Genomic DNA, 22,846 nt, shown 5'->3' on the forward strand with positions numbered 1-22,846 from the left:
CCACCCTTGTGCTGCAAAATTCATTGATCCGCAGCATCAACCTTTATGATTATATAACAGTAAAAACTGACTTCAGATGTCTTATATTTTCCTTTTGCCACCAGAACTTTGAAGAGTATCCTGAACACAGGACCCACTTCTTCTACCTTCTCCAAGCTGTCAACTCGCACTGTTTCCCAGCATTCCTTGCCATCCCCCCAGCCCAGTTCAAGCTGGTCCTGGACTCCATCATCTGGGCCTTCAAACACACCATGAGGAACGTGGCTGACACTGGTAAGAGCGCTGTCACTAATTAATGTTGTTTTACAGTACAGAGATGACATGTTAGCAGAGGATAGTGCCACATGTAGTGCCACACACGACATGCACAAACACACTCTGTTGATTCGTTGAACAGGCAGAAATATGATCCCCATCCCCACATGGACAGACAAACACACACAAAAACACGCACACACATGTTCTGTGATTAATTGTGTCTGTTACAGCATGTGTCGATATAATGGTTCTGTTATTTAAAAAGGGAACTGTGTGTGTGTCCAGGTCTACAGATCCTCTACACAATGCTGCAGAACGTGGCGCAGGAGGATACCGCCGCTCAGAGTTTCTACCAGACGTATTTCTGTGATATCCTGCAACACATCTTCTCTGTGGTCACCGACACATCTCACACTGCTGGTGAGTTCATACACTGAACATATACACACAAGCATCTCAATAAGGTAAGAACTGAGTCTTGAGTTACCAAGTGTTTGTCCCACAGGTCTGACAATGCACGCGTCCATCCTGGCCTACATGTTCAACCTGGTAGAGGAGGGGAAGATCACCATAGCACTGAACCCTGCAACCCCCGCTAACAACCAGGTTTTCATCCAGGAGTATGTGGCCAACCTGCTCAAGACGGCCTTCCCCCATCTACAAGAGTGAGTCCAAACACACAAAAGCCCACACACTTTTTGAAAACACACGCACGGTTGTCTGTCATTCTAAGTGTGTTTGACTCTTGCTTTTAGTGCTCAAGTGAAGGTGTTTGTAACCGGGCTGTTCAGCTTAAACCAGGACATTCCTGCCTTCAAGGAGCACCTTCGGGACTTCCTGGTCCAGATTAAGGTCAGTTTGTTGCTCACTAGCTGCTGAGGATGGCATCTCGCCCACCCACCACCATGTAAGGAAAAGTCTTTCAAATCTGAAACCACTTGACACTTGACCTGCTTTCACCTTTGACATGTCAGGTGACAAGTTAAGTGACTTCTTCAGCTTGAAGAAATCCCCCACTCAAATGTGTGTCTTTCTGATGGTGAACAACTGCAAAAACTGTTCAAAATCAAAATGTTTTTCGATTGAGTGCACAGCTGGAAGACTTGGATTATATTTGACGATGCACTTCACAGTTTGTATGGAGGGACATTTTTGGACAGTTTTGCTGCTGTAAGCCATCAGTCCCCATTAGCTTCAAGCTAAATATATGTGGCTGGCTCTGTCTGCATTCTTGAATCACATAGAAGTGATGCAGGAGGGAAACCACCTTTGTGAGTTCACTGCACTTATTTGTGAGTACTTGAAGGCAAAATACACTTTTTGGGTGAAGCATTCCTTGAAAAGGTTCCCTTCATTTGAAACACTTTAAGTTGCAGGACATTTACAGACACGTCACATCCGTCACTCAACATTTTCACTTCGGTCATCAGTTTGAACCGTTTCTTTCATTTGAACCGCTTTCTTAATTTCTGTTTCATCCACCATTTTCAACTTCAGCTTTTTTGGTCATTCATGTTTCAGATGTTTCCATCAGAGCATGTAGTTTGCTCTCCAGTTGTAATTTTAATACACTCACAGCTACACACTGATCCAATTAATGTTGTATAATACAACAGTATGTCCTCTCCTCCTGATGATTTTCATGTTTTTGTCCCATGATTTCTGATTTTCATAAAAATTTCACGTATTTTTTTTTTTACAATCATTAGAACAATAATAAGAAAAACACACAGAGACTGTAGTTTTTCACTCATTAGGAAGAAATAAAGGTCATGTGAATGTGCCCACTTATAATAGATGAAGGTCTCTGCTCCAGCTTGAGCCCCTTTACAGGCTGCCTCTGCTCTCCCTCTCAGATTTGTGTTGTAGTGCTTTAAACCCTCATGATCCTCCAGCCAGTAGAATTTCACGTGAGGTTCACCAATCAAAGTGGTATCACTGCCACCTTGTGGGTGTGTTAAGCATCTCTTACAGGCAGTTCCTCTCCCTTAATCAGATTCACCAGTTGCTGCCATCCAGGGATTTAATGTATGTATGTATGTATGTAATGTACATCTTGAGATACACACATTGTCGTCCTATCATGCCTGTTCAGTGGCACTGCACAAGAGGAGAAAATGTCACCAAGATGACCTGGATGGTCACTATTTCTTTGCTAAACTAAATGGAACAAGATCCTCTGTGTGTGTGTGTGTGTGTGTGTGTGTGTGTGTGTGTGTTGCTCTACCAGAGGTTATCAGGGGCTGCATAGCTCACTACTGAGCTCTCGTTTCCATAAATAACCTGCTCTCCTGCATAGCCAGTCCGTCAAAGTGCACACACACTTTGAGGGCATTTTGGTGGCCTATTGTCGGACCAGAACAGTGACATTGATGTGGGATGTTGTCACCCAGTTCTGCATACTTGTTTGGTTTTCAGCTGCTGAGTGTGATTGATTCTCTGTGCATATTGTCCAGACTTGACTCCCAATGCTGAAGTTAAAGCAAAAAAAAAATGTATTTGTGCTGCACTGAGCAGAGTGAAGCAACTTATAGCACAATAAAAAAAAATAAAGAATTGGAACTCCTCTGGTTTGAGGCTCGCACTCTCACCTCACAGCACAAAGACATCAAGAGGGGACGAGGCTGATTGATACTCTAAATTGACCGTAGGTGTGGCTGTGAGTGTGAATGGTTGTCTGTCTGTAGGTGTTGGCCCTGTGACGGACTGGCAACCTGTCCAGGGTGAATCGCGCCTCTCGCCCGAAGGCAGCTGGGATAGGCTCCAGCCCTGCCTGTGACCCTTAACAGCAAAGCGGTGGAAAATGGATGGATGGATGGTTTGCTGCTCTTCTGTCTGTCACAGTCTGACTCTGTCTGTCTGCCTATCTTGCAGGAGTTTGCTGGCGAGGACACCTCGGATCTGTTCTTGGAGGAGAGGGAGGCATCACTGCGTCAGGCCCAAGAGGAAAAACACAAGATCCAGATGTCGGTACCTGGTATCCTGAACCCCCATGAGATCCCAGAGGAGATGTGTGACTGAGCACCACCTCAACCAAACTGTACAGTACTCCAAACAAACAAACAAACAAATCCCTAACCACAGCAAACACAACAAAACCCAAGAGAGGCACTTGAGTGTGGTGGGAGGCCCCTCCCCCTCTGCAGAACGGGGTGACCCCATTGGATGTTTGTTGACCAAAACAATGCCAATAACATGTAAATGATTACCGCGTCACCCTGTGGCCCTTTTTACATAATGTACGTTTTCTATGGAGACTTTTTGTGTAATATCTTTCCAGAACTGTTAATCCCAGCTTGCATTTTGTCGGTCGGGCCCCCCCCACCCACCCACCCGAGACCTGCATGATGAGGTTTTAACCATAAGGAGAAGTTAACCATCTTGTTTTACTTTGTTCCACTTCCCTTGTTCTCTTTTTCCCATGTATTTGTTTATATATAAATATATTATATATACAGTCTGAGCAGGGTTTTAGTGTTGAGTCGGCAATAGTGGCTTCTAGAGCTGTATGATGGCAGTCAGGAGGCGACGAGGCCCCACAGCACGGTGGGAGAATGTGAATCTAACGGAGAATAAAAGAAGGTTAAAAGATGTGACGATGTGAATCGGCATCTTTTGCTCACCAGTTCTGCTGAACCTGGAAAACTGCTCGGCACTGCCGGGCCGCTTTTATTTTGGGGGAAGGCAAAACTGAATATGTGCATATCATCCCAATTGTATAGCATCTTTAATACCATGGGAACATTTTTTTTCCTTTTATTCTATTGGTTCTTTTTGTTGTGGGTGTGTGTGTGTGTGTGTGTGTGTGTGTGCGTGTGTGCTGTCGCCTAGTCGACATCAGCGTTTTGTTTTCCTCTAAGAGGATTGTTGCTCATTTGTGAGCCTTCATTATGGGACGTTTTAAGGAAGTGGCAGAGGTATTTATGGGCTCTTGGTTGGTTGCATCTTCATAACAACTCCTGTTTAACTCAGATGGCTTTCAAGTGTTTGAATTGTACTAATTTAGATTGTTTACCGTGCCGTAGTGCTCCACGACACTACCTTTAGAGCAAAACGAAAATAAAACCGGGTTTACATTTAATTTTGTATTTTTGCATTTTTCATTTGTACCTGTTTGAGTTCTGTCCAAATAATCAAACAAAAGGCCTTTTGTCCACAGAGCAAATGAATTGCCAATGAGTTGAATTAGGAAAAGAATGTATAAATCCAAATAAGTCCCCAATCTCTAATGGCAAATCTCCCTTTCAAGGTGTTAAATTTGTTGTGAACTTTTTGAACTGATTAAAGTTGAGAATTTTATAACCCTGTCTTTGCCAACATTTCTTCTCTTCAGAACGTTGCAGCGTAGTAACTCTTCCAAATACAAGACACTGACTAAATCACGTACACACTCCACACCAAGATGATCTAACTAGGAATTGAAAAATTAAATGCTTACGAAAATAAAACATTACCACTCACCGCTAGACAATGAAGGGATCGCAGATTGGCATCAAGCCTGAGAGTTTCATTTGCGTGTGTTTAACTCTTGTGACTGAACATTCTCCAGCTGCAAAAGTGATATTTAGATATTTAAATTACATCAAAATTGTAATTTAGGTCTTAACAAAAAAGAAGAAATTTGGACCTGAACTCCATATTTTTTTCACTCCAAATTCATGTAAATAAATGGGAAGGAGAAAAAAACAGCAACACCTCTCAGTACGACAGATAATCTGCTGCTAGTTTTATGGAACTGCAGCTCATAAATCCTGCACGTGGATGGTGATGGATGATGGATGTCTCCTGTCACACATACGGTTTTTCTTCCACTCACACATCTCTGGTGAGCAATGGCGCTGCGTAAACGGACCCTGCCACTAATACCTGTCAACATACTGGGATTACATTAAAGGTTTATGATGACGCTTTGCCACTGAGAGTTGAAACGCTCATCTGATACAATCCCATCAAGCCGCTTGCTCCGTTGCAACCACTGAAGACGGCGTGTGAATATTGAACAGTAAATAAGGGAATTTTGCAGTGATTTCATGTCTAACCTGGAAATCAGAAGCTCTGTATCTGCAGTGGTCCTGATTAAAATCTTTGCTTGTATATTTGACCACCTCTCTGGGACCATGATAGTAACTAGATGCCCCTCGCTCCCTTTCTGACCCTGATCCAGAGATCCTCAGCCATTCTCGGCATCTGCTGTCGAGGAGAAGAGGGAACAGCTGGGGTAGCCCGCGCCTGCCGACCACGACTACTCCATCTACGCTGCAAGGAAATGGGGTTATTAATACCCCGTGAGTAAGTTAGACAGGTTAGCAAATCTCAGACAGAGGAGGTGCTCGACACCGCTCTCTATCCAGGACTCCCACTCTTCCGACAACACTCTTGTTTTGGTCAGCCAGGCATGATGAACATCCTGCTAAAAATGTTAATATTCTCCTGGCTCAGTTCTTGGACATCACCTGTCTGACAGGTGGAGCAGAGGCGGCAGCTTGTGCTCAAACTGGGGTAAAGTTGACAGTTGAGTCAACTACACAGTCATGTACCACCACCCAGTGGACAATGACAAGAATGAAAACAAACAGCAAAAATCAGGCTGCAGTTAATTCATATTTATTGGTCCCAGTACAGAAGAGTACAGCCATGTTCTACAACCGACAGAAATGACTAGAGCTACATCTCTAGTAGAACTAGCTGATAGTGAGCAGACACAGGCGGACTGGGACCCGCCACCGCTGACCTATGTTTTACCTACAGCTGATTATTTTAACATCTTCCACTGATTTTTTTTGTTTTGATCCGGATTTACTGGATGCTAACAGCTAAAATATCGTTTGAAGAAGAATACATCTGCTTTTCTTGTGTAGTCATAGAGACCCCCAATTGTTGGGGATCCAAAAATAATCCTAAAGAATCACTTGAGTCCTCCAGTGCGAGTGCGTTTGCAGAGCTGAGCCGGATCTAGGCTGCTCCTTGTTTTTCAAGGGCATGAGTACAGCTGCACAAACAACCGCAAGCTGAGTGACACGGGATGCAAAACATGGTGATCCAAGTGCAGTCACCTGAGTTGGGAAGAGAGGGGACAACTGACGAGGGCCGAAGCACAGCTGGGTTATGAGTGTTGGTCATGCTGGGAGCTGCTGGTCAGGCGTTGGGTTACTGTTACTGAGCCCTGACAGAAAAGCTCTTCTTCTTTGCTCCATGGACTCGTCATCACGGCAGCTGGCTCTTCTAGGTTGTCCGGATCTGAGCATAGCGCATTTTAGATCTGCAGGCCCAGAGAAGGGGAAAATGGTTCGTTAAAAAATGGTGATGAGGTGTGTGTGTGTGTGTGTGTGTGAGAAAGAGGGAGAAATGAAGATCACCTGGGTGTCTTTTCTGAATTCTGTCTGCTTTGAGAGGTGCTCTTAAACTGCACTTCTAGCCGGGAGTAGATCCCCCCCGCCGGCTGCAACAGCAACACACACATGTTCACACACACACGCGCACATATTGAATACAAAAACACAGGTGCAAAAAACTAGGACAGTTCAGCAGCAGTCATGACCCAGGATGTTGGATTATTCTGCTCAAACGTTAGGACATGAACCTCTTTAGTATCCTTGGATTTGTTTTGCTCCTGGTCTCCAAACCGCATTTTGGTCAGGTGACCAATGATCTCTACCATGCGACGCTGGTCTGGAAAAAAAAAAAATAGTAGGGAAAAAAGATAAGAACACAGAGGTAAGTTGGTATGAACATTAGGTGTGTAAAAATATTCTCTTCACCTTCCTCCCGCTGCGCGTCCTGGTTGTACCTCAGGGAACGAGAACTGTCCCACTTACTTTTCTGAATGCTGACTCTACAAAGCAGACAAACAGCAACAGCGTCATCAAGATTCACCAAGGCCCAGTAAGCCAATATTTATTTAATTTCCACATGGTCAGGGGACACTGAAAAACACACGCCATATTTCCATCAACACATGAAAGGAACTTAAGAAACAATGCAATAAAAATAAAATACTTTCTTCAGTTTTATGTGAGTCTGGCTATAAAGTGTGCATGAAATATTTGTAGATTTAATTTGCAGTGGAATGTATCTTTTTACTGATTAAATCAGTTCATCACCGGTGCCGCAGTAGCTTATTCAATATCATCTACACCACAAGTAAAAATATTTAATGGTATTTAATGATTTTTTTATGTGTTTTTATGGGAGAAATTAAATTCCAGTGCAGCGTGTATTTAAGTCCCCAGGGTCAGGGCCAATAGTCTGTGGGGATTGACCAGTTTGTGTGTTAAAACTGTGTGTACACACTTATTTTGCCTTAAGTTGAATCAGTGTTCATATAAGATCAACCGTTTTCTTTCTTTTTTTTTGTCCTAGGCATCAATATCTAACCTCCAAAAAGAGCAGAAGTCATCAAAGCCATAAAAGTTCCTGGGCTCTTACAAATACAGATCTCTTCAAAGCTGATCCAGAACTGGATGTGAATATTATTCTTCCACTCTGCACTATCATCTGGGTGACAGGGAAGATCCCATCAGACTGGACGAAAGGAGTGATTGTTAAAATGCCAAAGAGGGGTGCACCATCCAACTGGAGGGGCATCAAACTTCTCGTTCTGCCAGATCTTCATACAGAGAATCACACCAGCAGTAGACAAAGTACTCAGAGATGAGCCAGCTGGTTTCAGGAAAACCAGGTCTTAACTCTTACTGAGCACTGAAGTTTGTGCAAAGAACAACTTTATATCGACCTCACTGACCTCCAGACGGCCTCTTGAAGATCAAAACCAGATTAATAAAACATGAGCAACTTTCATTACACTGAAGCAAATATGGACATCCAGGCATTACAGGAAACCAAAGGCAAAATCGATCAAAGCTGTGTACGATCAACGCTACTCCATGATGCGGAATCCCTAACACCCACAAACCATCCACCTTCCACACATCATGGAGGATCTTCAATATATTCAAGAAATACAACCCCCTAAAAATCACTCAGCAAGATTAAATTAACTCCACCCTTTAGTGATAAACTCCAGATATTTGCATGACAATTTAATGGAAGAAAATGTGCTTATATTTCGTCGCCTTCTTAAAATAATTGGCTGTCACTTTTTGGACATTTATTTGCCTAAAACAACTCCTCATGATGATATTTGTCTCCAGTTTTTTGTATTTTCTGAAAAGCTTGAAAAAAAAATGAGTGAGGTGATTATTTTAGGAGGGTGACGAGTTGCGTTTTCTTTTATTAATTTTCAGACTATTTGGTTCAAATTCCCGATCTGGATAGAAATTTGACCACTGGCTCCCTCTACAGATGCAGGATGTTTAACTCACGTGAAAGGTGTGTTGTCCCTGGACTGTGACTGCGGGAAGAAAATAATCAGATATGTAAAACATCAGAACACACATTGAAATCAGACAAAACCTGCCGTGTGCTCTTATTACAGTGATGAAAGCCAGTACGTCACCCACTTTCTCTGCTTTGTCTTTGCGTTGGAAGTTCGGTGAGGACATTTGTTTCTTCAGAGGTCTGTGGGTCTTTTTTGCCTTCTTGGCAGCTGCAAACACAAATACAGCAACATGACACCATCTGCTGGCCACACAGACAAACTGTTACTCACTTCAGAACAATGTGAAGCTTCTGAAGTAGACGCGATACCGATGTAGCGGTGAGGTGATGAGCTATAAATAGAAGCAGGTTTCACTGTCTGGCCTCACTTGACTGTCCTTATTAAACCATTCAAAGCTCAAGAGTGAAGCAGCTTGCAGCAACTGCGCTGAAACGTGACATCCGGTTTGACGTCAGAGGTGATTAGTCACGGTGGAGGATGAACAACCCGGAGGCTTCGTGAAGAGTGATGCCATTCAGTTTTTGTTTCAGCATGAATGCACAAATGACCTTTTAACTTTCGCTGTCCTGTCATAAACCTTGATATTACTGTTCTCGTCATGACTGCGATCATTTAGTCTTTAATGCCGATCTGTAATTAAGTGAAGAGATAATAAAAGTAATGTCGTTACGCTAGCCGAGCATAGCCTAGCTCAGCCTAGCTTAGCATTAAGACTGACAGTAGGAAAACAACAGCAAGTTTGCAAGCTTTAAGAATGTACAAGTGTTCCATAAATAATTTTTTTGGTCTGCAAGACTCAGGTGACCTTCATCCCCTGATGACCCTCCACTGGGTGCCTCAACAGCGCTATCGAAAGCAGAACAATCAAAAACCTCTCACTCACTGGGTTTCTGCTTTTCTAAAAATTTGGCCTTTTTACCTGCTACACCAGCTTCGTCTGTGCTGTGTGTCTCAGTGTGTCACTCACTTCAAGTATGTGAGATACTTAGTGTTCCACTACACCTTGTTTCTTAGACAGCTCCTCTTCGTCCCCCACCTCATCTTCAGTGACCTCAGAGCCAGTGGTGTACTCCTCATCCTCAGAAAGCAGGGACTGCTGCCTCTGGAAGGACAGGGTGCTTTTACTCCTGATTTACAGCCCGACAATCCCCCAGACCTGCACTACTACATTACAATGACTCATTTTTCACACTTTCACAAACAAAGACATAATGAAATCATTGGCTGCCTGGTTGCAAATAGACACTTAGAGGGAGCATCTAGCTGGAGATGGTGGTAATCTGCATGACCAAATGAAAATTAGTAGGATGAAGAACAGCAGCATCTTTCACTTTAATGTCACAAACACACTGGAGATAACAGCTAGCAGGAGTGTGCAAGCATCTATCACACATCCTAATTGAAACAGCAAAGCCTTCCAACATGGAGTCAATGAGTGTGTTTACATGCACAGTTGCAGACAGAATATTTAAATGGACTACTGGCTACTGTTCATGTATACACACGGGTGTGGAGGAACTGATTCATTTATTTAAAGCATGTCCACCTCCAGTAGGTGGCGGTATGCTGCCTTACAGCTGGTGGCAATCTTCATATTCACCTTTTGCATCACACATAGCAAACACGCCAGCATCTGTGGACCTAAATTCAAAGTCTATTAAAGAAACATTGAGCTGAGATCAAATGAGGGTCGTGTTCTGTTCAGAAATAAAATTTCATTTAATTTGGCCATGATTTGATTTTAGTCAGATTAATTTGAGAATTCAACTTTCTCTAACAGCATGTGAAACACGCATGGTAATAGCTTTAATTGCACAACAGCAAACCATTGACAAATGAATGATGAGGATCCAATTTTCTGCATCTGGAATGTTTACTGGAAGTTCTAATTTTTTTGGGGTGATTTAAGGTCAGCTGTTGGTGTTGTTTAAGGTTATATATTCTGTATTTAGAGAGTCTGAACTGAGCTTGAAAAGAGGCGCTAACGGAATGTGGGGCATATAAAGGGAAGCAGTTTGTAGCTATTATTTTCCACAAATATGGAAACATTTTTTTGACGATTTGCTCAAAAGATGCAAACTTAACATTGAATAGACCTTCACCATTGAAACACAGCAGAAATGGTAAAGAAATAGGCCCTTAGGGTGTATTCTCACAGGTTAGGGGTATTAATGTGGTCTACACCCCCTCAGAGGCCTCTACAGGGCTTTTAGCTCTAGATATGTGCAAAATCTACCGAAGACAGGCAACACATTCATCCAGCCAGTGGGGGCAGCAGATCCTCATATTGTCCCAAGTCAGGATGAGGGGCAGGACGTTAGCTTTGTAGAGATCTCTGTCATTATGTTTAAGACAGATTCACGAACATTGGAACTTTTTAATGGGTTTTCCTCTATAGCTGGATATTTTGCCAAGGTTGCAGGTTTGTTTTGAATGAAATCAAACATTGTGCCAACCCTGATTTTAGAAGCCACTTTTATTATTTGATCCAAATAAAATCTGCAGTTTCTTTGCCAAGATGATCCAATAGCAGAATGTATGCAGATATAATGAAGGGTAAGAGGGAGAAGTCCTACCAGTTGCAGACTCCAGTTTTTCAAAAGGGAAAACTGGTTAAAAACAGAAAGCGGCAGAAGTCAGAAGCAGAAAAGGAGGAGAAGGGAAAGACACACAAATACAGCTAGATAGACTCACAGTACTGGCGTCTCCTCTCAGAGGGCCAAGGAGGGTTGGCTCCAAGAGAACATCACAGTCCTTCTCTGCACTGGTTGAACACTCTGCAGCCCTGACATATACACACGAGAATGAATTCCATCAGAATGTTTAGTAGGTGGCACTATGAAATACTGACACACAGACATACAGACACAGACACACACACTTATGCTCACCCATCTGCAGGTGGAATGTTGGACAAACACACTGCGTCTCTGTGCAGCAGCAGGTCATTCAAGACTCGGGTCTGGGCCAAGGTCACCTCATCACAGTTCTCCTCATCAGGCATGTTCACAATGTGGTCTCGCATCTTACAGCCCTGAACACACACATACACCTAGTATCTGAGTTTTCCTGATCCTTTTCGATACAATAGGGCAAAGTGTGTTTGTGTGTGTGTGTGTGTGTGTGTGTGTGTGTGTCCTCACCTTTGGCATTCCAGTGGGGTCAAAGCGGAGAACCCTCTGGTTACAGCAAGGGTAGATTCCTGCACCTTGCCAGCCTTTCTCTGCACCCACACCAGGGTAAAGCACACTGTCCGGGTGGTATTTGCAATGGGTCAGCTCTGCACACACAAACTCCTACACACACACGAGCATGCATGTACGCATACACACACACACACAAACATACGTACACACACATATGCATAAACAATACTTGTTAAATACTGTATGTCAAAAGTACAGAATCCACATTGACTCTCCATCTCTTATTTCATATATTGGGCAATATGAGCTTATTTTCTCACTATTAGCTTTATACAGATATGAGTCACACAGACAGACAGACAGAAACCCTTATTCCCCCTAACCTGTTGGCACCGGGAGCAGGTGAGGAAGTTGATGGTACCCCAGATCCTCCAGTAAACCAGGACCCAGGACTTGAGTTCCTCATACAGACTGGTGATGTAGTCATGCACATCCCAATTCTTCTGTCTGAAAATGGACACACATACACCCACATAATAGGTACTTGATAAATGTGTCCAATATACAGGATGGACCTCTCGATTTTTGAGCTTCTGTAGCACCTGGAGTGTGTATAGATGATGTCTCCACAAGCGTCAACATTGATTTTCCCTGGTACACAAGAAATCTTCCTCTCTGTGTCTTTGGTCAGCAGCTTCAGACACAGACCACACCTGAGATCACACACACAAAGAACAAGGCCAACAAGCTCAGACAGATAAGCTGATGTTAACCCAGAGTCTCTGCAGGGTTCATCCAGTTACATTCAAGACCTTTTGTATTAATGTGCCAAACACAATTTAGTCCTTTAATCCTTATAATTTAGAATGATGGAAAACAACTAGGAAGTACAAGGCAGAGGAGATTATTTACCTCCACTACATCAAACTCAGCCTGACCCAGGTGGTGCTAGAGAGCACACACTTAGTATACATGATGTTGTTGTACATCACATGATGACAACACCGTGCCGTTTGAATGTAAATCCAGTTATTTTGTTACATCGGGCTTCATTTCTGTAACCACGAGGTAGCACTATGACTGTGAATTAAATTCAGCTTGTAGATGTCTTCGAGTTGAGACTAAACAAAACTGTGAAGGACCCTGTAGGAGGAGTTTGTCAAAGTTACAAAATATTTGTTACATAATTTCTAGCTGCCACACGGCGGCACTATGACTAATTTGAACTGAAACCGAACAGATTCTTCCTTGGCCCACACTGAAACCCTCTACCAGGTTTGGTGAGAATCGCTCTGATTGTTGCATATTTCTCTTGAGAGACAAATATCACCGAAACACATGACCTCCATGGTGGAGGAGTATCTCACATCAGTGTAAAAGGGTGGAGTCATATTCACTGGGCTCACAGTGTTTGCTACACTCTAGTATCTTGCAGTTATCTCTTCTACTCACCTGTAGAGCGTTGAGGCGTTCCTTGGTGAATCTCGGCTCAGGTAGTTTGGATCAAAGAGACGCTCTATCTTCTTTTGAAATAATTTGCTTTGAAAAAGAGAGGAAATAAAGGAAGGCAGAAAAGTTTTACTTCTTCATGACTCATCATTACAAGTCTTGCACTTCTCTCTCTCTCTCTCTCTCTCTCTCTCTCTCTCTCTCTCCATCTTCATATGTGTTCCCCTTACCTCTTGAACTTGTCCTTTTTGTCCCGGATGTCGTCTGCCTCATTGTGGTTGAATAGCTCTGCGATGCGTGTAGCCAGGTTGCTGTTGATGCAGTTCATGTTGCAGGGTGTGGCCACGATGGCACTCATGTGCCTGTGGCAGTATTGGATACACTCCTCCACCTGAGCCAGGACAAAATGATACTGCTGTCTGAACATATTACGAGGATAAAGACGTACATACACTACAAACACCCAGGCAATTACGGGCCTCATGTTTTTCCTGAATTTTGAAAGTTTATTACTCTCACAGCAAAATTGTCACATAAAGATAAAATCCAAGAACCCAAGTTAAACATGCAAGCTCTTTTAGCAACGTCAGGAAAAACGAGGGGCCAAAATGCATCACCACGAACAGCACATCACGACACTTACTAATGTATCCATCTTCAAGAACTCGGAGGAGATCAGGATTGAGATCACATTGCTGGGCTCTGTAACCAACAAACACCACATGACCAACCGAGCAAACCCTGACAACACCAAACACACAGCCAGTGACCCACCAAACACACACCACATATGGCGACAAGCACCATTCGTCAACTAAACATGAGTAAGTAACAGCATCTATGATCCTACCTAGTCTGGGCTTGTCCCTGTTTCCCTCTCCGGCAGAATTCCTCCTGACGTAGTTCATGAGCCAGTCAAAGATCTGAACATCACAGTGAACAGAGATGTCCACCTCCTCCCACCTCTGAGTGTCTACTGACAAATACTCAGCAAAGTAGCGCATCTCTTTGATGAGAAGATCTCTGGGACAGGTGAAGTCCTGCTTCAAGTTCTTGGTCTCATCACACACATGAATGACCATGTTGGGACTGTGTGGAAACAGAAGGTGTATCACTTTAGGGTAGACAGAGCAGGTGTGAGTGTGTGCGGAATACGGGTGTAAGTGTGTTTCACTGCTATAAAAAACACCACTTCAGTTACTTCCACACCTGAGCTTCATCTTATAGTCTGGATCTTTTTGACTGGCGTGAAAGCGTATTTGTGTATCACCATGCCACATTTGGACAGCAAGGAGAGAGTGGGAAAAAAAAACAGATTTTTTTTTAAACTCAGCCTATAACAATTGAATAAACAGTTTCAGAAGTACAATTGCAGGAGTTTGGAGAGCAGAAGGTGAGTAGTACATACTAATAAAAATATGGCAAGAAAGGCATGAGGTTCGTCAACTAAAATTCCCCCTTTGTGGTTAGAAACTGCGGGAAGAACAAAATAAAACTGTGTTGCACTTGCACCGGCCTTTGGAACTCCAGCAATAAACTGCAAGGTATCCACGAGAGGTGTGAAAGACACCTTAGTAGAGAAGAAAGATGAGTTGTCCTAACTTACTCTCGGGGCTTCAGAGGTTTTTCATCCTCTTCTGCTGAAATTCTTTTCTCTTTCTTCTCTATAGCGCGATTGTTTCCTGAGGATGTTGATTTAGTGCCTGCATACACAAAAACAAAAGGAGGACATATCCAAAATCAAATCAAAACACAGTAACTAGTTTTATAGCAATACAGTAAATGGAAAAGACTCATTTTAAATTAATCTTATTTACCAGTAACTTTACCAGTGGTCTGGCTGCCTCCTGTCTCCACCTCCTCCCCAGTGTCCAGCACTGTGGTTAGGCCATGAGATGGAGAGGTGCTTCCTACTGTCAGGGTGTTACACTGGTTGTCCACATGAGGGAAACCACCAGTGCTCTTCAGCTCCTCAAAGCGATGGGCACACTGAAACATCAAAGCCGAGGCCGAGGTGTTATATTTTGTGGTGATGTGATGTTTTTGAACCATGGAATCAGAGATGGGAGGATGGATGGAGGAGGGGGGCACGGATGACACACAGTAGGGTGGTATGATGCAAGCATTCATAGTTACCCAGGATTCCAGTTACCTCCTTGGGAGTGAATCCTGGGACTAGCTTGGCTACATTGTCCCAGTTTATGGGCTGGGGCACCCCCCACAGGGAGCCCAGCACCATGTCCAGAACCAGAACGTTGTTGTCATAAGGAAAATTGTTGTTATCCGAGCAGAAGCGGCTCATCTCTGCCAAGACATTATAAAAGAGGCAGGAGGTCAACAACGAATATCCATGAGCTAACTGTCATACTGAATTAAGTAGAACAACTTTCTTATCGGAAAATTGATCATCAACTATTTAATTGATAGCATAAAAGCAAACATTTCCTCTGTCCAATGAAGAAACCATTAATTGTAGATATTAATCTGACACAGAAATGAAATGGGAATATATTAATAATAATAATCATAACAATATTAAGACAGCACTTTTCAAAACAGTTTTAAATAAGAGTTTTATATTTATATATACTTGTGTTTTATACTTGTATATACTGAAAAATACATGTTAATGGGCATTTTGTAACATTTTCATCAGAGAGAGAGAGAGTCACCTCATTTAAAGTAAAGTAAAAATAAATATGTTTCTATTATTAGTAGGGTGCGTGAAAACTGATGCGTTAAGCTCTGCTCACAATAGAGAATGTCTCTCACTCAGTTTGGTCAGTTTCTATACAATTTATTTCAAGCTGTCATACTAACCCATTTGTCAACACACATAACTGATTCAAGATTGTATGTCAGATGTTAATAACGGTGGTGATTGAGAAGTATCATTGCTACATTCACTGGAGGTCAAAGTTACCATTCTTTTCTTACACTAAATACATAGCGTGTTATCAGATCCTAAAAAAGTCTGTGGAGGTTTCATAATTAAAAAAAATACTAGATTTTTTCAAAAATGTTGCACGATGTCTAAAAAGAGCAAGTCAGTGGAGATGTGAGTAGTAGTGATGCTAGTGCAGGCCGAATCCCTCTGCTCCTCCCAGCCACACCATCATCACCATCACAATAAACCAGCAGCTTCTCTAACACACATATTCAAAAGAAAAAAAAATAATACAGAGGCAACATACTTAACTGGTGCCAGATGTTCCCTCCCGTTGTCTCATGCAGAAAACTAAACTACGGGTTTTTTTTTTACGTCATTGTGTTTGGATGATACTGATGCTGCGGTCTTCTCCCACCGGCGAGCTAACCGCTGAGCTACTGCTAGCTAAGTTTGCGGGACGGGATCTGATGCATTCAGGCACTCCTCGTAATTTTCTCTATCAAGTTCCACATTGCGCTTCAAATCCACTAGCGATACCGTCAGACGCGTAGCATTGCTAAACTGTTTAAATGGGTGACCATGCTATTGTTTATATAAAATAAGTCACATGATGACAGGGTGATCTTTAACGTTTAAGTAAAACATTGTGTATCCCGAGTCTGTTCTCTTCCTCCCATTTGTAATGCACGGGTTTGTAGCGTCAATTCGGTTCGTTTCGGTCAATTAATTTTTTCGACTGAAGTAATTTGTAAAACGACTTTTAATGATGTGTCAGTAAGAAACATTGTCGTACATTCAATCCAACCGACCACTTTCCCGATATGTCGTTAAGGCAGCACTGCTTCAATCAACTACAACCATACCCACCAGCTAGCAGTTAAAACCTAGCGTTACTTGGCATAGTCATTCGTTTATTTACCCACACCACCGGTTTAGAAATGTATCATCAGGCTTCTTCGCAAGTGAAGGCTTAGTTGTAAACTGTAAGAATACAGGTTTTTGTTGTTGTTTTAAGAAAAACGCGCGTTTTAGCTAATTACTGTCCACTCCTGTTGACGCATGCAGCGAGTAGCTAGGAGTCCTGTTACTTAGTGACAGCGGTCGTAAACGCGATCTTTCTACCATAAATCATCCTGCACCGGTTTCAAGACCCAAGGAAATTCTCGCTCTTTAAATTGTTAAATATGAAATATACATTTATGTGTTCTTTATGTTGAGTCCCATTATAATCCTTGAACTAAATTATGTATCACGTTTTTTAACATAAAATATCACAATTACGGCATTGATTTTACAATATATTTATTTCAAAAATAAATATTTACAAAATTACTTTCTGTAAGTGAACTGTTGCACTTGTGCAAAATTGTCCCCATTAATTGTGATTGAACACAGCCAATTTTTTCACTAAGTACTCAATACAAGGAACCAAGCAGCTTAGTGAAAGCCAAAACCAAAGAAATAGTTACGTAATTACATGGTCATGTTAAATACCTTGCCTTTGTTTGTACATGGTTAAACAAATAGCATGATGGCGATTCACATTACATAAGTCAAGACATTACATCTTGTATTAAACATGATCCCATGAACAACACAAGTCTTTCTTGTGTAAGCTCTGACTTATGCACTGTAAAGATAACCTCATAATTTGAAACGCACTGGGTCTCAACAGAGCTGAACTATGACTGACAGCTTAAGTATGGAAACCCTTTTGACCAATAATAATCTCAGCAGGTCAGAGTTGAGGTTGACGCTTGAAATAATTAATTTGTTTACCCTAGTAACTATGAGGAATCCTTGATAGGGTCCACAGTGTTCCCACAAATATCTACTTTAAATTCTTAATTAGTCAAGTGGCAACACTGCAAGCTATTATTGACTGAGCTGACAGCTTTTGTAAAATTCAACAGACTTGTATACAACAAAGTGCATACATGTACAAAAATCACAGGTCAGTCTTCTCAGGCATGTTCAGCACTGTGCTTGGGGTTCCCCCACTGGAGGGAGCTGGGGTTTCTTTGTATGCAGACTCCAGCAACTCCTCTGAGGAAATAGTGGTGAAGGCTGAACTTGAAGTGAAGTTCTGGGCAAGATTCAACTGTTGGTGGGCAGAGATGGCTGTCTGGAGGGGCTGTACGTTCCCTTGCTGGGCCTGAGCAAGCCTCTCCATCTCTGCATGCTTACGGCCTCTCCTCTTGCCCAAGACCTTGACGTAATTTGCTGGGACAAGTCCTGTGGTCTGACCATCCACACTGGCCAGCAGCCACCCACGCACACGCGGCTGTTGCTCTGAACACAGGAGAAGAATAAAGGACAAGATCTGAGCTGGAATTCAAGAGGTAAGAGCTGGGGGACAACACGTCAATACAGAAGACTTTGAGTTTCAACTACCTGTCACTGCTAGCAACTATTAGTCCAATGCATAATCCTTTATCCATAATGTTCTGTTTTTCATTATGTAAGCATTAAAACATAATTTTGTAGCATTCAAGTTCTCACCAAATGAGTTAAGACAATGATTATCAAGCTCATCACTACCAGGTAAATTTCTCTGCTGATGAGAGGAGGTGTACCGAGCATGATCTGTCAGCAGAGCTGTTCACATCCGGTTAAATAATTCAACTGTGCAGCTATTATAATCTGACAATTGTTATCAGACCAAATGGATCGAATTGTGACAGTAATACAAGTCATTTTGCAAGGTTGTGTAATGCTCAACACAATCTAGCTACTATTTTTATGGTTGAAACAGAAACAACAAATAACATAGCAAAGCCTGTGACTGACTGACAGCATCCACATTGCATTCACAATATCTTGGCTACAACGATTCGTCCATGGCTGTGCCATATCATATTGTTCATGAAGATGCGATTTTTTATTTTCTGTGATAAAAAAGCCACATCATGATAGAAACCAAACAGCTGTGACATATTGTAAAGATGGTATGTTGACACGCAGCCCACAACCTGTTGTCTAAAACACATGCACAGAGGAGAGAAGGGTATCCGTCCTCTTGTTTGGCTCAAAAGACAATGGCCAATGATCAATTTTCCAAAAAGGCAGCATGTTGCTGAAAGTACTGGATGTTGAGGGAAAGACAGGTTTGCCTAAACAGCTCTCACCTTTAGGGGCCAGGTTGAGCATGTCTCCAGCCCGCAGAGAAATCTCCTCTTCAGTTGACGCAGAGAAGTCGTACTCTGCTCGGGCCACAACATGATCATCCTCTCCACTGGCCCAGTCAGTGGCTGGACAGAGAAACATGACACAATTACACCATTTTCATACCTGCTTCAAGTAAGAGGACAAAGTGCACAAATTTTTACAATGATGACCGTGTAATGATCGGTTACCAGTGAAACATGTTTATTAAATATCATGTGAACACAAAACAAATCAGCCAATATTTGTTGACATCGCTACGGTTAACCTTGTGAAATGCTGTATGCTGGGAAATGCAGATGTTAACTACATCATCTTTAAATACTAAGTCCTAAACATAAACAGATCTCACCACTGTCTTCAGAGCCAGTGCTGGAGCTCAGCAGCTTCCAGATGAGGTAGGGCCCCCCAAAGACCACAGCAAAAAAAAGAAAGATAGGCCATGACTTGATGGTCTGATCCTCCACTCCAGCTCCATAACCCTGAGGTCCACTTGTTGCCACAGCATCAGTTGCACTGTCTGCCCACAAGTCCTCAACTTCAGCATCAGACCTCCGCCCCAGCAGCTGCTGTAACCGCCGGTAGAGGTATCGTAAGGTACGAACCAGAGCAAATGCTGACAAAACCCTGGTGAGGTGCGCACGCAACCGTGTCAGGTGGTTGGCCACATCCAGAACAGCCCGGAAACTGTTATATACAGCTGAAAAAGTTGCATCCAGCATCATGCTAACTGAGGCAAAAGCCTGGACAATGCTCTCTATGGACTGGAAGGCACCACGGCTGCTCTCTTCTGCCTGCTGTACAAATCTACTGGGGGCAACATCTTCTGTATGGGGAAGGCGGCTGTACCTTCCCAGGCCATAGGCACTGCCGTAGCTGTAGGGGCTGTAGCCTCCATAGATGGAACTCCCATAGGGGCTGTATGAGGAGGTGAAAGAGCTGTAGGACGGACGGTAAGACTGTTGGACGAGACGAGGAGGCACCGGAGGTGCCATCCTAGTTAGGACAGGAGGCCCGGAAGTCACTGAGGGGCTGGAAGCTGGTCCAAAGTCTGTAGACCTGTTATTGGGCAACACATGACGTTCAAACATATTCTTATATTAAATTTACTGGAAAGAAAAACAGTACCTCATACTAAACTGAACGATGACACTTAAAGAATAAGTTAGACATCCGGCAGTGTCCATCAACATTAACCTTTGATAGTTTAATGTACACAATGGAAGGTTAGCATTGTCTTTGTCATGATTAATTGTGATTTGTACGTTGATTTGAGGTAACAGTCTATTGTATTGTCAACACAGGTCACTTAATGAATTCATATCTGGATTATCAAAACCTATAAATCAATGACCTTCAAATGAACTCATGAAAATATGAGTGGCCTGGTGCTGCTTAAATTAGTCGTAGTCAACATGAAAGTGTATGTAGTGATACATGGTAATAAAACATGTACCACCGACGCATGATATTTCCTCAACGTTTAGGTTAAACATATTTTGTGGCTTTTTGTTATTTACCGGCAACGTGATAAGAGTAATAAAAAAAAATACAACTTGTGTGCACGAGGAAATTAGACAAATAAGACGACTTGGTTAAGCTAGGGCGTTACAGGTTAGCATTAAGGTTACATTGGATAGACTTCTGAGGTTGTCAAAAATCTAAAATGAGAAACAGAAATAAGAATGATAATTGACCATCGTTTCTGACATTCCACTGTAGAATTCACCTTCCGAATGACGGCTGTTGCATTAGCTAACTAGTTACCAGCGAGCCAGCTGTAAGTAAATGCACGAATAGGTTTCAAGTGAGCTAGCTAACGCAGTTAAAGGTCTTTTACCTGTAATTTACAGGGCCACTCATCGCCCCCGGAATCCGCCTTTCCCATGGCTTTAGCGGTGGCTGTGAATCCATTACACAGTATTTCTTCACAAGTCTGTCAAAGAATGTCCTGAATCCTTTGCTAATGTTGTTCCTTGCTGCTGCCTTCCTTTGCCCCTTGTTATTTTTCTTTTTCGCAATTTTGGCGGATTAGAATAACAGTTTAATGATGCCTACCGCCACCTATCGGATCGGAGTATGTATAACGTAAGTATTTTACGTCAGTATTTTCTGTTTTTTATATAGTTTTTAATGTCGTAAAGGGTTATCTTATCTTATCTTATCTTATCTTATCTTATCTTATCTTACATCACAATGAGCAATTTTCAATTAATTAAATTGTCTTTTATTCTCTTATTATTATAATAACTATTTCCTCCAAACACTTATAATGCATTTTTTTGGTTGCTCCAGATGAGGGTGCTGTTTCCTATCAGAAAAGAAGACGCACCCTTGTAGTTTACGGAGACAGAGCTAAAAGGGAAATTCCCTCCTTTGTGGAAGTAGTGTCTGAATGTCCAGTCACTTTAACAACCCTCATTTCAAATTCCTAGTGATTCAACTGATTAGTGACGTAAACATTGTCCAGAGTCTTGGACTTCAATGCCCAATCTGAACTGAAATGTGAAATGGGAGACAGATTAACGGGCTTTCATTATCATGTTCACATGATACTTAACAGTCTGCTGTCCTCAGACTCATGACACCCTTAAGACTTTCACTCATAACACTTGCCCAGCGGTCTTCTGCTGATGGAAATAAACAATATTTCCCGCAGGCAAAAAAAAAAAGGACAATTAATAGAAAGAAAGGATTTTCTCTATTTAATTAAAAGAAATCTATAGTGACATTTGTCCCCTCTTGTTGCTGGTGTCAATACATTTGTGATGACATGTATGAAGGGAATCCCCCTTAAGCTTTCTGCAGTGTTCAGAACAAGTTGAGTGATGTTCAGTTGATCGACCAGAGAGTTTTGTGAGGGGGTGGCTGCTGCGAGTGTGAGGAGAGCGCAAGCACTAACTGCAGAGGAGTTCTGGTTTTGTGAGGGAGCCCTGTGATGTCAAGGGTTGTGTAGGGGGGGCGAGTGTGTTCGGAGCTCTTGCATCAGAGTCTCTGGGGGCTGGACTGCATAATTTGCCTGTGTGTTGCCACAGTGTAGGTGTGTGACATTGAAGCTGCCGTTGTGGTCTTCAAGGTGTACGGATTCCTGATGGCAGGAATCCAAAGTTTTGGCTCATGATGTCACTGCGCGTGGGAAGATGGTTTAGCTGGAGAAGGTCTTGGTATTTGTGGTTCCTGATGAGCACCAATGACCTTTTGGACTGTGAGGAAAAATGGACGTCAAAGATAATAAAGAATGATAACCAAAGGTGTGATTGTACTTGACCTTGACATGAACTCTGTACCTCTATCATGGAGGTAGTATTTTAGGTGCTGTCTGTCCATCTGTCTTTTAGTGATATAATTATGTCACATGGGCCAAGAAAAACTCTTTAAATTTTGGGGAACATCTTTAAAAAAAGAGGGGAAATTCTATTTCTTATATTGGTTTTTGGTTGAGTTTGCCTTGGAGGACTTGTTTGTTGTCCCTGAAGTTCACCTGCCTCCTCTGTTCCTGTGGAGCTGCGGTTGACAGTCATTATTCCAGTTCATCCAGTTAGTCATATCAGTGACTGGCGCACTTGAATCAAGTTCAAATCAAGTCTAGTCATTCCAGCC

At 42.4% G+C, this 22,846-nt stretch overlaps 3 protein-coding genes across 8 annotated transcripts in view; 1 reads left to right on the forward strand and 2 right to left on the reverse strand.

Annotated features, from left to right (window-relative positions):
- Positions 1-3,961, forward strand: part of xpo1b (exportin 1 (CRM1 homolog, yeast) b) — a 30,461-nt gene extending 26,500 nt beyond the window's left edge. For all 3 annotated transcript variants that reach the window (XM_086179973.1, XM_086179972.1, XM_086179971.1), the window contains 5 exons: positions 105-273; positions 544-678; positions 764-923; positions 1,014-1,110; positions 3,133-3,961. In XM_086179973.1, coding sequence (XP_086036099.1) covers positions 105-273; positions 544-678; positions 764-923; positions 1,014-1,110; positions 3,133-3,279 — 708 coding nt within the window. In that variant the 3' untranslated portion in view covers positions 3,280-3,961. The remainder of the gene's footprint in view (positions 1-104; positions 274-543; positions 679-763; positions 924-1,013; positions 1,111-3,132) is intronic.
- Positions 3,962-5,849: 1,888 nt separating this feature from the next.
- sanbr (SANT and BTB domain regulator of CSR) lies at positions 5,850-17,167 on the reverse strand. Of its 4 annotated transcripts, none has more exons than XM_086180974.1 (21): positions 16,386-17,167; positions 15,344-15,495; positions 15,021-15,180; positions 14,798-14,894; positions 14,042-14,280; positions 13,835-13,893; positions 13,422-13,582; positions 13,195-13,281; positions 12,345-12,455; positions 12,126-12,249; positions 11,740-11,892; positions 11,488-11,630; positions 11,291-11,381; positions 11,173-11,205; positions 9,599-9,698; positions 8,718-8,803; positions 8,580-8,608; positions 7,017-7,090; positions 6,839-6,927; positions 6,615-6,697; positions 5,850-6,517 (listed from the first exon to the last, which is right to left on the reverse strand). In XM_086180974.1, exons 2-21 carry the CDS (start codon positions 15,491-15,493, stop codon positions 6,481-6,483), a joined length of 2,106 nt encoding a protein of 701 aa, XP_086037100.1. In that variant the 5' UTR covers positions 15,494-15,495; positions 16,386-17,167; the 3' UTR covers positions 5,850-6,480. The 4 variants fall into 4 exon arrangements, with proteins under 4 accessions (XP_086037100.1, XP_086037099.1, XP_086037101.1 ...); XM_086180973.1 differs by having other exon boundaries at positions 15,009-15,180; XM_086180975.1 differs by lacking the exon at positions 11,173-11,205 and having other exon boundaries at positions 15,009-15,180.
- Positions 17,168-17,398: 231 nt separating this feature from the next.
- pex13 (peroxisomal biogenesis factor 13) lies at positions 17,399-21,261 on the reverse strand. Its single transcript, XM_086180294.1, has 4 exons — positions 21,087-21,261; positions 19,599-20,305; positions 19,210-19,332; positions 17,399-18,373 (listed from the first exon to the last, which is right to left on the reverse strand). Exons 1-4 carry the CDS (start codon positions 21,158-21,160, stop codon positions 18,030-18,032), a joined length of 1,248 nt encoding a protein of 415 aa, XP_086036420.1. The 5' UTR covers positions 21,161-21,261; the 3' UTR covers positions 17,399-18,029.
- Positions 21,262-22,846: the final 1,585 nt, after the last annotated feature.

Source organism: Aulostomus chinensis, chromosome 16 (assembly GCF_037954235.1).
Source record: "Aulostomus chinensis isolate RoL2024-O1b breed Wild chromosome 16, RoL_Achi_v1.0, whole genome shotgun sequence".
NCBI lineage: Eukaryota > Metazoa > Chordata > Actinopteri > Syngnathiformes > Aulostomidae > Aulostomus > Aulostomus chinensis.

What these genes read in the sequence shown, in the direction of transcription:
- sanbr (XM_086180973.1), bottom strand. Translation starts at nt 15,493, where the DNA reads ATGAGCCGCTTCTGCTCGGATAACAACAATTTTCCTTATGACAACAAC. An exon ending in ATCATCTATACACACTCCAG is followed by an intron (nt 12,250 to 12,344) that starts GTGCTACAGAAG and finishes GTCCATTTTCAG; the next exon opens with ACAGAAGAATTGGGATGTGC. An exon ending in GGAGCTGTCTAAGAAACAAG is followed by an intron (nt 8,804 to 9,598) that starts GTGTAGTGGAAC and finishes TTGTGTTTGCAG; the next exon opens with CTGCCAAGAAGGCAAAAAAG.
- pex13 (XM_086180294.1), bottom strand. Translation starts at nt 21,160, where the DNA reads ATGGATTCACAGCCACCGCTAAAGCCATGGGAAAGGCGGATTCCGGGG. An exon ending in AGTGGCCCTGTAAATTACAG is followed by an intron (nt 20,306 to 21,086) that starts GTAAAAGACCTT and finishes GCCCAATAACAG; the next exon opens with GTCTACAGACTTTGGACCAG. An exon ending in CACTGGCTCTGAAGACAGTG is followed by an intron (nt 19,333 to 19,598) that starts GTGAGATCTGTT and finishes TTCTCTGTCCAG; the next exon opens with CCACTGACTGGGCCAGTGGA.